At 45.8% G+C, this 13,219-nt stretch overlaps 1 protein-coding gene across 2 annotated transcripts; it reads right to left on the reverse strand.

Annotated features, from left to right (window-relative positions):
• Positions 1–1,563: 1,563 nt before the first annotated feature.
• On the reverse strand, positions 1,564–5,223 carry Tmem254b (transmembrane protein 254b). 2 transcript variants are annotated; one of them, NM_001270495.1, is made up of 4 exons: positions 4,865–5,223; positions 3,365–3,468; positions 3,089–3,148; positions 1,564–2,474 (listed from the first exon to the last, which is right to left on the reverse strand). In NM_001270495.1, the coding sequence occupies exons 1-4, from the start codon at positions 4,949–4,951 to the stop codon at positions 2,354–2,356; spliced, it is 372 nt and encodes a 123-aa protein (NP_001257424.1). In that variant the 5' UTR covers positions 4,952–5,223; the 3' UTR covers positions 1,564–2,353. The 2 variants fall into 2 exon arrangements, with proteins under 2 accessions (NP_001257424.1, NP_001257425.1); NM_001270496.1 differs by lacking the exon at positions 4,865–5,223 and adding an exon at positions 4,612–4,728.
• Positions 5,224–13,219: the final 7,996 nt, after the last annotated feature.

Below are 13,219 nucleotides of genomic sequence, written 5' to 3' on the forward strand. Positions count from 1 at the left end.
CACAATCCCACCACCAGCTGAAGAGCTAGTGGTATTTGAAAGCTGCAGGGGGTGGGGGTAGGCAGTTTCCTCACTGGTATGACCCCTAGAGGGTAGACCATACATCAGGGAGAGCCAAGCCACACTGCACAAAAGAAGTTTGATGGAAGATGGAGAAGAAGAAAACTCAAAATTGGGTGGGGAGGAGTGGGAGGGTGAAGGTGATGGTTATGGATAGACCTGGGGGGGGGGAGTGGACGTGTTTAAGATGCAATGTATGACATTTTCAAAGAATTGGTAAAAATATTAAAATATTTGACAATTTCACACATGTACATAATGGACTTTTGGTTGTGTTCAGCCTTCTATTATGCGTCTCCCTCCCCTCACTGAAAATTGTCTTCTAAGCAATCTCTTATTTCTACATTTTTGTGAGTGTGAGTGGGTGGGAGACCCATAGAGAATTATCATGGTGGCTCAAGTTATGGAGCATCGATGGGGGTGTATTTACTTCCATATGGGTGTCATCAGTGGCCACATCACTGAAGAGCATGCTATTCCCTCTAGCACATTCATTCGCTTCCCATCAAGATGGGGAGTGTGGGATGTCATTTGCCCCTCCCATGTGCATGGTGAAGTAGGTGATAAATCCAGTCTTGTGTAGGTCACTACAGCTGCAATGAAGTCACAGATGCAATGCCTCGTCGTGCCCCAGGGACACTGCTGCACAACGCTCATCCCTGTCTTCTGGATGTTCCATTCCTGATGGCTTGTTTAGAGGTTCTAGCAGGGGAGCATGGCTACTCATGCACCTTTGACTGAAACTGATGGTCTTCGTTTCTTTTCTATTGCTGTGAAGAGACACCATGATCGAGGCAACTTATAGAAGAGAGTATTTAATTTGGGGGTTTATTATTCTATACGGTTAGAGGTGGTAAAATAGACAGTGTTGAAATAGAAAGCTATAAACCCTGGCAACCAATGGGGTGACAGATGTTAAAACCAGATTGCCCTCACATCTATGGACGGCTCTTTCATTCTCTCTGTCCCCTCTGCCTTAATTTTCCCTTAGCTTTGGAGGTCATATAGATGTCCCGTTCAAGGACACGCAATCCACAGTCATTTATTTCATACTTTGACCAGCTGTCTCTACAGAAGACACTGTGTATGGGATTCTTTATAATCCTAGGAAGGGACACCCACACCAACCTAGGGTATTTTATGACAGAGCCTCTGTCCACTTTTGTCTATAAAAGGTGACGTTCCTTTTGTCTTTTCCATCTCCTTAGGCCCTGTCTGTTACACACATTTTAAACCCCTCCCCTAAATTATGGGGCGTGGGGTGGGACTGAGCTGAGAGGGTTAGGGAGGGAAGTTGGACTTCTCTGAGTTCTGAGTACACCTTCTGGTGTAGCTTCACCTTTGAGGCTTTATCAGCATTATGGATATCAAGGGTACACTACAGAGAGAGGAAGAGAAGAAAAAAACCTAACAGGTAATTCCAATTAATAAACACACTTACCCCACCCCCAATACCAATAGCACGTTCAGGAGAAACCAAAAGAACTCAGATGCATGTGGAACTGATGTTATGTGGAAGTTTTACTTTATCTTGGTCCAGAACCAGAAAAAGTTTGGGGGTAGAAGCTAAGATATCAGTGGGGAGGAGGGGAGGGGGTGCTAGTCAGAGCAGGGAGTGAGTGTCTTAATTAGGAATTTCATTGTTGTAAAGAGACATCACGATCAAGAGAACTCTTACAAAGGGGAACATTTAATTGGGGCTGGTTTATAATTTCGGAGGCTCAGTCCATTATCATCATGGTAGGAAGCATGGCAGTGTCCAGGCGAACATGATCCGGAAAAGGAGCTGAGAGTTCTACATCTTGATCTAAAGGCAGCGGAAGGAGACCGTTTCACACTGGCTAGACTTGAGCAAATATATGAGACCTCAAAATCTGGCCTCCACAGCGACCCATTTCCTCTAACAAGGCCACATACCTCCTAGTAGTGCCACTTCCCATGGGCCAAGCATATTCAAACCACCACACAGAGCATAGGTGCACCCACAAATAAATCTAGTGTGTTTTAGCCAAAAGGCAGGAAAATGACTCAGCTAAGGACCTCAGGAAAGTGGCCTGAGGCCATCTTCAGGCAGGAGGTCTGCAGAGCTGGAAGGGCAGGGTCTTTCTTATTTCTTTCTTAAACAAGAAAGATCTATCCAAGGTTAGTCAGAGCACCAAAATAATAGTAACCAGAGGGTCTCAGGCAGGTTCTTCGACAGACACTGCCTAGAAGACAGGGAGGCCATCATGGTACCCAGGGCCCCACTGAAAGGAGGGCTTGAAGAGGTGGAGAGAAACTTGCTCTCTCTTTTTTAATTGTGTTTTTGGCGCTTTGATCTGTAAGCAATCAGGATGGAGAGAGAGGCTACACCAAACAGAAAAGTCTGTAGGAACCAGAGGAGCTGGGCCTGGACGTCTGTGATTCCTTTACGCCTGTAAGACAGCAAATTTAAACAATAGAATTTTAATGTTGGTTCCGGGAACAACTGTATTCTTTTACTTTTATGTATAATTCTGAGGTACAATCTATGAGGATCTCATAAGTTTGGGGACATTTAATTTACGTTGACCCACAGCACTGTTTGAGGAGCTTTAAGAAGAAACATATACCCGAGTCTGAAGCAGGGCCTATCAGATCACAGTCTCTGGGTCTGGAAACCAGGCATGTGTATTTTTGAAACAGCTCCTCATGTGATTCTATTTTGACATTGGATTGAACAATCACCAGCCTAGAGGAGTAACTCAGTTCTTTTGCAGACTGGAACACAGACTCTTGGTTCCAGTTGGTTAGGCAGAACTTTTTGAAACACAGCAAAAAGTATCCCAGTTAAATAACTAAATCATTAACCGGAAACACAAGAAACTGCATTCACTCATCAAACATTTAATGAATGCGTCTGTCCCAGGCTCAGTGTTAGGTAGAGGGATTCAGGCTGCAGTGGAGCAGGCTCTCAGCCTAAAAGTGCATGAATTATTTAGACATGGCTACTCGTGACTTACATCAGATATCAAGATAAAAGTGGTAAGTTCCTATTACAAAGACTTACTTGCATAAAACCAAGGCATACAAGGACTCTCCCACATGAATTAGCCAAGCAAGCCAATACCTGAAACCAGAAAAGGAAAGAAAAAAAAAAAGTTTTTCTTTTTTTCAGTTTAGGGTGATAGTTATTTGCTAATCAATTCTAACACAGAAACTTTAAAGATATAGGCACCTGATGGCAAACTAGCATCACTGTTGTTGGTTATCTAAAAGGAACTGCAGGCCTTCCTGGTACCAAACACCAGGAGCTGCTGTGCCTGCCCAGAACAGCTTTCCTTACCCATTCCTTAGGAAGGTGTGATAGTGGTCCACCAAATACTTCGTGAAGGGACCCAGGGGCCCAAGGCTCTGATAAGGGATGCTCTGAGGCCAGAAGACAGCCCACTGCAAGAGAACCACAGGCACAGAACATTTTCAGGACATGGTTATTATGAAAGCAGCTATGAAACAGTATTGATTGTACAAAAGCTATGCACCAAAGAACTCAACAAGTCACACAGTCCTCCCCTTCCCAACTGTCATGTTCGCAAAGTCGCTTGTGAGACTTAGGCAGAGGAAATACGCTTACCAGAGTCACTGTATGGGGTGACCGTTTCTCTTAATGGATATCAGCAAAACACTATTTTATAGAAGTTATTAACTATTTTTTAAAATAATTTATGTGCCATGACTAGACTGCAGAAATTACAGCTTGAGCCAATCTCCTATTCGATTTAGAGCCACTTCTCTTTCGATTTTTATACCCCTAAAATTAGGGATGTCCTCAGCATAGGGGTGGAAAGGAAGTAAAAGCAGGTTTCTGAAGTTGTGATTGCAACTGCTTGTTTGTGCAAGGTTTCTGTAGCTGGATTACCATCTTCCCCGTCTGTCTGGTAGTTTCTGAAAAGTCTCAATGCATGCCTCTGCCTATGGTGAAATTAGGTTAGGGGTGATGACCCTTGACCCCAATAACACCGTAGACATGACAATCCCAGGGTCTCCTGGGATATCTAAACAGCATTTCTTCGTATTTGTACCAGTTGAGCCCAATGTACTTCCTAGCATCTTTCCCATTATTCTTAAAACAAAATCTTCCTCAGATGGAAAGCGCCACCCTTCCTCAGTGCACCTGTCTTCTTCCACACCTATGTCCAGTTATATCCTTTTCCTTCCTTCTTACCAATATAAACTCTACCCATCCATTAGGTTTATCCCAATTTTGCAAGCAATTCAAGCTTATTCAAGCACTCTGCTTCGATTCTTATACTGAGTTGTTAGGTCTACTGCAGTGTACTAATTTCACTTTTCTCTTCCCGATTGGATAAAACTTGGTTAAACTTCAATGATCGTGGAATAGGGCGCAAGGACAGGAACACCATCAAATAGAAATCCTTCAGAACCCACCGAACTTCCGTGTACATCAGTAACCCAGGCAACCGCCGTGCTTGCGCAGAATTGTCCACCCCACCCCCACCCCCACCCCCTAACACCCTTAGCTCAAACAAGGGCTAGAGCTGCCAGCACTCCCCCAGCACTCCCTATGCCTACCGCGAAGTAGCCCAGCCCTAGGGCGGTGATCAGTGAGGGCCAGAGTCTGGCTACACGGAAGTATGCAGTGGGGTCCCTACGGGCCTCCGACTTCGCCACCACCATCTCGAGAGACCTAAACACTGAGTCGCAGGGCCAGAATCGCTTCCAGCCCAGGTCCACACAGGGAAAGCCTGGCGAACCGGTTCCCCAGGCTTAGCCCTGACTAGCCAGTGCGCTTGCGCGGCGCCTGCCAGCCGCTCCCGGGCTTTACCGTGTAGTAGCCGAAGGAGACGGTGATGACTGTGAACCAGAACAAGCTGCCCCTCTGGAAGTAGCCGGCGCCTGTGGCCGTCCCCATCGCTGCAGCGATCCCACCGGATGGTCACTTGCATCCAGTGCAAGGTGGCCCGGGCGGGGCGAGCGGTTTCCTGTGCACCAGACCCGGAAGGTTTTGGCTGCGGTGATCTGGGGACCGAGTCTCGGTCTTTTCCGGTGCAGGAGGCACCTCTCAATTTCAGTTAGAATAGCCGCTGTTTTGCCTCCTTGATAATGGCGAGTCAAGTTTCCGAGCCATTTCAGTGAGTTGAGACGGTGCGGAGCATTGCGCCTCCTCATTTGCTCTCCTCATTTGGGCGGAGCCATTCATAGCGCTGGCTTAGTGAGTGTGGCTATCCCTACCTCGCCTCATTTGGGTGGAGCCTTGCACAGGGATGGCCTACAGAGTCAGGCTATCCCTACCTGTCTACTGCTCTTTTTGTAAGCTTAGTGTAGCTTCCTAGCCCACTTGTTTTTCACTCTATCCGTAAAAAAATGCCATGAGTTAGCCCAGGTCGAGGCTTTGGGTTTATCTAAAAAGAAAGCATTAAGTTTCTAACCCATACTGCCTACTAAGTATTAGTGATTAATATTAACTCTACCTCCTGGTTAAAACTTTAGTGTATGCATTCCCCCCCCCCCCCCCCCGCGCGCTTAGTTGCATCTCTGTGTAGTGGGAGATGTAGGGTACCCAACTGTTTTGGATTGAGCATCTTCAGAGAAAGACAAGTTTTACTTGGGACTGAAAAAAAAAAAAAAGATTAAAATAACCCGATCCCGATGTTGGACTATGTTTGTAATCCCAGAACTCAGAAGGCAGAGAAGGAATGGCCTGAGGTTGAGGTCTTGTGGGCCCAATGGTGAGATCCAGGCCAGCCAAAATAATAATGCCCCAGAGGGACTAGGACTGTGGGGGACTAGGACTGTGGATTAGATAGTAAGCAGAGAGCTTGCCTAGCCTGCAGAGCGCCCAGGGTTCAGCCTTCAGCACCACGTGAGCAGGTGTGTTGCCCCAAGCTTCTGATCCCATCATTTAGGAAAATGAGGAAGTCAAGGCCATCTTCAGATGCACAAGTTCTGACTAACCTGGGCTGCTTGAGACTCTGTCTCAAAACCAAAAGCTAACCGGAAAACCACCCAAGCATTGCATGGTAGCACACACCTGTCTCTCCAAGACTGGGAAGGTGGGAGCTATGGCTGTTTCAAGCCCCTGCCTCCAAAATGCAAGAATAAACACTGGGAGTTTACTAAGTACAGAATGAGGTTTAGTTTCTTCACTCCTCAGCACATCTGTGGGCAGCAGACTATTGTTTTAATATCAACAATAGCAGGCACACAGAGAGTCAGTCGCCTTTATCCTCTGATGGGTATGGAAGAGGGAAGATAAAAGCCAAGCAGTCCAGGCGGTGTGAGATGAATATTCCCAGAACTTGAGTTAACATGCAATGCCGTCCAGGGCCTGTTTCCTTATTTAATCACCCGTCCTGGGCAGCAGTGTTTTAAAGAAGGAGTTCCAGAAGGTGTGATCCAATCCGTTTCCCAGATAAACCATAGTGCACAGAATCCTCAGACTCATCAGTGATGAAGTGGGCATGGCAGTCCAATCTACATCTGGGGTGGAAGTAAGAGATGCAGGGGTTCAAGGCCAGCCTCGGTCACCCCAACACCAGGTTTCTGAAAAATCTTCACATATGTAGTGGTGCATGTTTGTAATCCCAGCACTAAGGAGGCAAGGGCAGTTTCAGACGTTAAAGGCTAAGCTTCAATAAACAGTCACGTCCCCCAGATACACACACTATGACAGTGTGAATTTAGTGCTTCTCATCAATTGGTCCTGTTTCCCAGCCTGCCTTTTATGTCTTGTCTCCTAGGTGAAAGTCTGTCTTCTCTTGTGTATCCAGGGCTTTTGAGATGCCACTTTCACCTCCATCCGGATGACCCTAGATTGGTCTCTTGAGCCTTGGTGTTTGTTTCCTGTTATTGATGATCATCTTGGTGTTTGTTTCCTGTTATTGATGATCATCTTTACCCAAGCACCTACCCACACCTCAACACAAGAAATCCACTGTCATTTTCCAGAGTCAGACCTCATCAAGCCCCCCGTGGATGTCCATGGAACCCTTCTCCAACATATACATAAAATAGGTATTCAAAACATTACAGACAATAAGTCATAAAGTAGCTTAACAATTTTTGCTATATATCCAATTTTAACATTTTTATCAATGACATTTCCAAATGTACATACCAGTGAATAAATGTTGCCTGTTGATTTACATAAAGAAATCCTGGGCTGTCAAGATAGCTCAGTGGGTTTATGTTAAGTGTTGTAGGCTGAGTTTGAGCCTCAAAACCCACATGGTGGATGTCCAACATGGGAGGTACCCATGCATAGAATGGGCAATCATTATTTAAAAATTGATTCAAGGGCTGGAGAGATGGCTCAGCGGTTAAGAGTACTGACTGCTCTTCCGAAGGTCCTGAGTTCAAATCCCAGCAACCACATGGTGGCTCACAACCATCCATAATGAGATCTGATGCCTTCTTCTGGTGTATCTGAAGACAGCTACAGTGTACTTAGATATAATAATAAATAAATTTTAAAAATTAGAAATTGATTCAAGTCTTGGCTGAGTATTTGATGCTGCAGAACAGAGATTGTTTTCAATAATTTTCAGAGCTAGTCGATACTTTAATTTCATCATAGCTAGTGCCAAGAGAGAAATTGTTGGGAATTTTGTCCTAATCTCAAGCCAAAAGCCATTAAATAGTAAATGTAAAATGAAAACCAAGCCAGCAACTTGAGCAGCAATTTTAAAATTAAATATCCTAGCCGGACAGTGGTGGGAGTCTAGCTCTCAGGAGGCAGAGGCAGGTGGATTTCAGTGAGTTTGAGATCTTCCTGGTGATCTACAGAGTGAGTTCCAGGACAGCCAAGGCTACACAAAGAAACCCTGTCTCAAAAACCAAAACCAAACTAGTGTTTCTAGGGGGTGGAGAGATGGCTCAGTGGTTCAGAGGGCTTGCTGTGCAATCGTGAGACCTGGAGCTCAAATGTATGTAATTCCACTCTGAGGGATCTGACACCTCCCCTGGCTTCTTCATATGCACTGGTGTGTGCATCATTGGCACACACATACAGACACACATAAATATTTGGAGCTTTGACGATGTCTCAGTGAATAAAAGCCTGACAGCCTGGATTTGGCCCCTGGCACTCCTGTGAATTAGTTACTTTTCTGTTATGATAAAAACTATAACCAGGGCAGGGAGTTGGCTCAGTGGTTAAGCACACCTGTTGCTCTTGCAAAGGACTGGGGCTTGATTCCCAGCACCCACCCGAGGGTTCACAACTGCCTGTAGCTCCTGTACAAGGGGACCTGACACCCTCTTCTGACCTCTTTAGCCACCAGGCATGTGTGTAGTACACAGACATGCATGTAGGCAAAACACTCAGATATAAAATAAATCTAAAAAAGTTTTTAAAAGCAAGGAGAAGAACAAAAACTACTTTGATAATAAACAACACATGGAAAGAAGAGTTTGTTTCATTTGCAGCTCTACATGGGAAATCCATAATGGAAAGGAAGACATAGGGACAGGAAGCTGGCCAGTTTTCTCCAGCATAGAAAGCAGAAATTAGAAATTGAAGTAGGATGTCTTAGTTAGGGTTTTACTGCTGTGAGCAGACACCATGACCAAGGCAACTCTTATAATGACAGCATTTAAGTGGGGCTGGCTTACAAGTTCATTGGTTTAGTCCATTATCATCAAGGTGGGAGCATGGCAGCATCCAGGTAGCCATGGCACAGGAGGAGCTGAGAGGTCTACATCTGCATCCGTAGGAGCAGACTGGCTTCCAGGAAGCTAGGATGAGGGTCTTAAAGCCCACGCCCACAGTGACAAATCTACTCCAAGTAGGCCACACCTACTCCAAGAAGACCACACCCCCTAATAGTACCACTCCCTGGAGGAACAAGCATATACAAACCATCATATAGGATGAGGTTATGTCTTTATTACGGTTTTATTGCTGTGAAGAGACACCGTGACCATGGCAACTCTTATGAAGAAAACATTTAATTGGGGCAGACTTACAGTTCAGAGGTTTATCATCATCATGGCGGGAAGCATGGCAGCATGCAGCCAGACATGGTACGGGAGAAGTTGATAGATCTACATCTTGATCCTTAGGCATCAGAAGGAGACTGTGTGCCATACTGGGCTTAGCTTGAACATATGGGACCTCAAAACCTACTCCCCCGGCCCCGCCCCCACCCCCCTACCCCCGTGGCACACTTCCTCCAACAAGGCCACACTTCCTAATAGTACCATTTCTTATGGTCCAAGCACAAAAGCATGTGAGTCCGTGGGGGGCCATTTCTATTCAAATCACCACACGTTATCTATAAACTATCATAGTCCCTCCTCCACTCCCCTACTAAAAGCTCTACCTAACATATTCTAAAAGTTCTATAACATCCCCAAACAGAGCTATCATCTAGGGACCAAGTATTTGAACTTGATGTCTTCTATCACCAAGCCCCAAACCTGGTAAATTGGTGTTTCCCAACCCCACACTCCTGATCATGGAAGGAAGTGAGGTATAGCCCCACAGCCCAAGGATCTGATTGTTAAGTGTGCTGGCTAGTCTTATGTCAATGTCACACAAGGTAATGTCATCTGAGAAGAGGAAATCTTAATCAAGAAAATACCTCGATGATGAGATTGGCCCGTAGGCAAGTCTATAGGTCATTTTCTTGACTGGTGATTGATGTGGGAGAGCTGAGCCAATTGTGGGCAGTGCCCCACACCCCTGGGTAGGTGGTCTTGAGGTGTATAAGAAGACAAACTGAGCAAAACAGAAACAGGCTAATAAGCAGATTTCTTCATGGCTGCTGCATCTATTTCTGCCCTGATTTCCCTCAGTGATGGAGTGTGACTGAAAGTTGTAAGCTGAGATATATCCTTTCCCCTCTGAGTTGCATTTGGTCTTTATCACAGCAGGAGAAACCTGAAGGAGACAGCCTTCACATACATGGCATCCAGAAGACATGCACCAGAGAACCAAGTCACTTGGTTGGCGAGAAGGCCTACTGTTTTCTCTAGGTTGGCAGGGGTCTCACACATGGATACTTTCTCCTTTTCCATTGTGGTAATGACCAGAGCGCATGGAAAATGATCAGGGAAATAGAGACCAGTAACTTCACAGTCCTTGGAAGGAAGACAAGCTGTTAGTAAATATTAAAAAGCAACATAGAGACCTGACATACTGGCGTACACCCTTGATCCCAGCTCTTGGGAGACAGAGGCAGGAGGACCTCTGTGTGTTCAAGGCCAGCCTGTTCTCCAGAGAGAGTTCCCGGATAACCAAGGCTACACTGAGAAACCTTATCTCAAAAACCCAAAACAAACAAACAAACAAACAAACAAACGGCAACATAGATCAGAATGAAGGGAGCAGAATTTAAAACTTCATACTTAGTGTCAGGTCTCAAAGAATCCAGAGACAAGGCTCAGTCAGTGGCTGTGGCTCCTCCCAGCAAGCCTCACCCAGCTGCTACATCTCTGTCACCCCGGAGCTTGGCCTCCCTTCTCCCTGCTTCTCCTTCCTATATAAATGTTCAGGGGCCAGGTGCTCTCTTGGTCCTTGGCTCTGCTCTTGGTTTGCTTGTTCCCTCCCTTCCCATACTCCCCCCCCTTCCCTTTCTCTCTGGCTGCTCCCCACCCTCCAACCCCCTCCTCATGGCCCAGTTCAGTGTGGACTCTTCCAGATGCCACTGGATTCTTCTTCCCAACCGTATTCAGAGTGGTCACGCCCTCACTTTCATTTACTCAGCAAGGTACAGTGGCACAGCACATTGCTGTCATCTCAGGGCTTAGGGGGTAGAAGTGCGAGGATCACGAGTTCAAGGTCATCCTTAGCCTTGTAGCAAATTTGAGGCCAGCTTGGGTTATATGACCCTCGTTTCAAAAAACCTGGTGTAGGAGCCAGGCTGTGTCGGTCACACCTTTAATCCCAGCACCTGGGAGGCAGAGGTAGGGGCATCGCTGAGTCTGAGGTCAGTCTGGTTTATAGAGTGACTTAGTCACATAGAAACCCTGTCTTGGAAAACAAAACCCTTCCTCACCACCTAAACAAAATGAAATAAAAAACCTGGGGAAGGTTTTCATAAGGCGCCTCATCTGGAAGCCACAGGGAAGCTGTGGCCTGACCCTCAGTGGGTTTGACCTCCTCACTCGTTGAGCACATTCATGCCTACTCACAACAAACAGATACATTTCTCATAAAAAGATCTCCTCCCGACACCTGAACAACAAAACAAATTCCCTTGTTCTTATGAAAGTCACCATAAAGTTAAAAGACTTCTAGGCAGTCTTCAATGTTCATAGTGGGAAAAAGAACCGTAGTCAAGCACTGAGCGTCCTCAGATGCCTTGACTGGGATAGAAAAGTGAAAAGAAAGCCAAGGGTAATGACCCTTAATCTATGCAAAAGACGCATAAATAATCTACAGGCAGCTGGGCACAGCAGCACCTGCCTCTAACTCTGGCACTAGATGGGAAGAGGCAAAGACAGGAAGGCAGGGAGTTTTTAGACATCCTGAGCTATGTAGTGGGCTTTACCTCATAAAACAAAAACAAAATAATACCTTTGGTATTTGATCTACAAAAAGATCATCAGAAAATAACTCCAGACATAGACCTGTATGATCCAAGCATTGATTCCCATGATGGAGGTAAGCCTCAGAGAAGACAGGAAATGAAATGGGTGGGCAGGCCATCAGATGATTCTGGGACAATTAGTTACCTATTGGGATGGGACAAGAACAAACCAAGTATCTGGAACTCTATGCCCAAACCCAGATACACAAACAGGTTTGCATCTAACAGGGCAGGGAGCTCCTCTCTCCCACCTGCCCCAGGAGAGTACTGATGCTGGTAGGACAGTGGACTGGGCGTAGTGCAGGGGCAGCGGGAACGGTCAGATATAGCTCTTCCATTCAGCAGACAGAGAAATAGAGGCTTCTCTCCTGCAGAGGCCTGGAAAATTAAGGCATCCCCCATTCCATTCAGTACCTAAGCTCCCCCCCCCCAATAAATTGTTTTTAAAGCTTTAGCACCTTAAAGCTAGTTTTCAGAAATAAAGTTCCTCATGCTACCCTAAGGAGCATGCAACCCATAGCATGACTGAGAGGTGATCTTCCTTATGACACCAAAATTACCCAGGAGAGAGCAGAAGCCTTCTGTAACATGGGAAGTGTGGGAGCCTGTGGTCAGAACTCGGGCACCAGTCACCTGAGGACAGTTTTCCCACCCAGGTAATCTACAGCTCTCGCGCTAAGCTTTTGGGAGTCTCCTTCCTAAATGATTCCCAGGGCTCTTCCAGCTTGTTCCTGCTAGGTGCATGGAGAAGGTTTAAGAGTATGCCAGCAGCAGACTCCTGAAGATCAGCACGATCCCTCAGCTGAACGCCAAAACCATCAAAGACCTGGCCTCCCCTCTGCTGGGCAGCCCCTAGGCAGCCGGGCTTCCATCCTGAGCTTCTCAGATCCTGTATATATTTTATTCTAGTTTACACCACAAACCTCTTCTCAGACTAGTTTTCTAATTGTGTATTGATGAAAAATAAAGCTAGTGATTTTCTTATAGTGTCCTGTGTATATTTGTATATTCTACACTGAAGAAATGTAGAATGGCCTACCATAACTCTGCTCTGTATTGAAGGAAAATAAAGCTATTGATTTACTGAGAGAGAGAGAGAGAGAGAGAGAGAGAGAGAGAGAGAGATTAGCTAGCCAGAAATAGTTTTTTTTTTTTAAAGATTTATTTATTATTATATCTAAGTACACTGTAGCTGTCTTCAGATGCACCAGAAGAGGGTGTCAGATCTCATTATGGGTGGTTGTGAGCCACCATGTGGTTGCTGGGATTTGAACTCAGGACCTTCGGAAGAGCAGTGCTCTTAACCACTGAGCCATCATCTCTCCAGCCCCAGGAACAGCTTTAAGCAGGCTGACCTGCTGAGAGGGATGCCAACATAGAAACAAGGCGCGTTGATTTGGCTAAAGACAGTAGCATTTAAAATTTCTGGCCAGATTAAAGGTGTAAAAAAAAAATCTGAATACAGGGGCAGGGGGGACAGCTCAGCGGGTAAGAGGTTTTCCAGACAACTTGGGTTCAATTCCCAAAACCCACATGATGGCTCATAAGCAATCGGAAGCCCTCTTCTGGCCTAAGCACAAGGGGTGTACTTTGGTGCACAGCCTTTTTGTTTGTTTGTTTTGTTTTGTTTGTTTGTTTGTTTTTTG

This window comes from Mus musculus, chromosome 14 (assembly GCF_000001635.26).
Source record: "Mus musculus strain C57BL/6J chromosome 14, GRCm38.p6 C57BL/6J".
Taxonomy (NCBI): Eukaryota; Metazoa; Chordata; class Mammalia; order Rodentia; family Muridae; genus Mus; species Mus musculus.

Excerpts from the sequence above, each read along its gene's own strand:
- Tmem254b (NM_001270496.1), bottom strand. The coding sequence starts at position 4,716 with ATGGTGGTGGCGAAGTCGGAGGCCCGTAGGGACCCCACTGCATACTTC. Across the intron at positions 3,469-4,611 it reads TAGGGCTGGGCTACTTCGCG|TGGGCTGTCTTCTGGCCTCA; the intron begins GTAGGCATAGGG and ends GTTCTCTTGCAG. Across the intron at positions 3,149-3,364 it reads CACACCTTCCTAAGGAATGG|GTATTGGCTTGCTTGGCTAA; the intron begins GTAAGGAAAGCT and ends TTCTGGTTTCAG.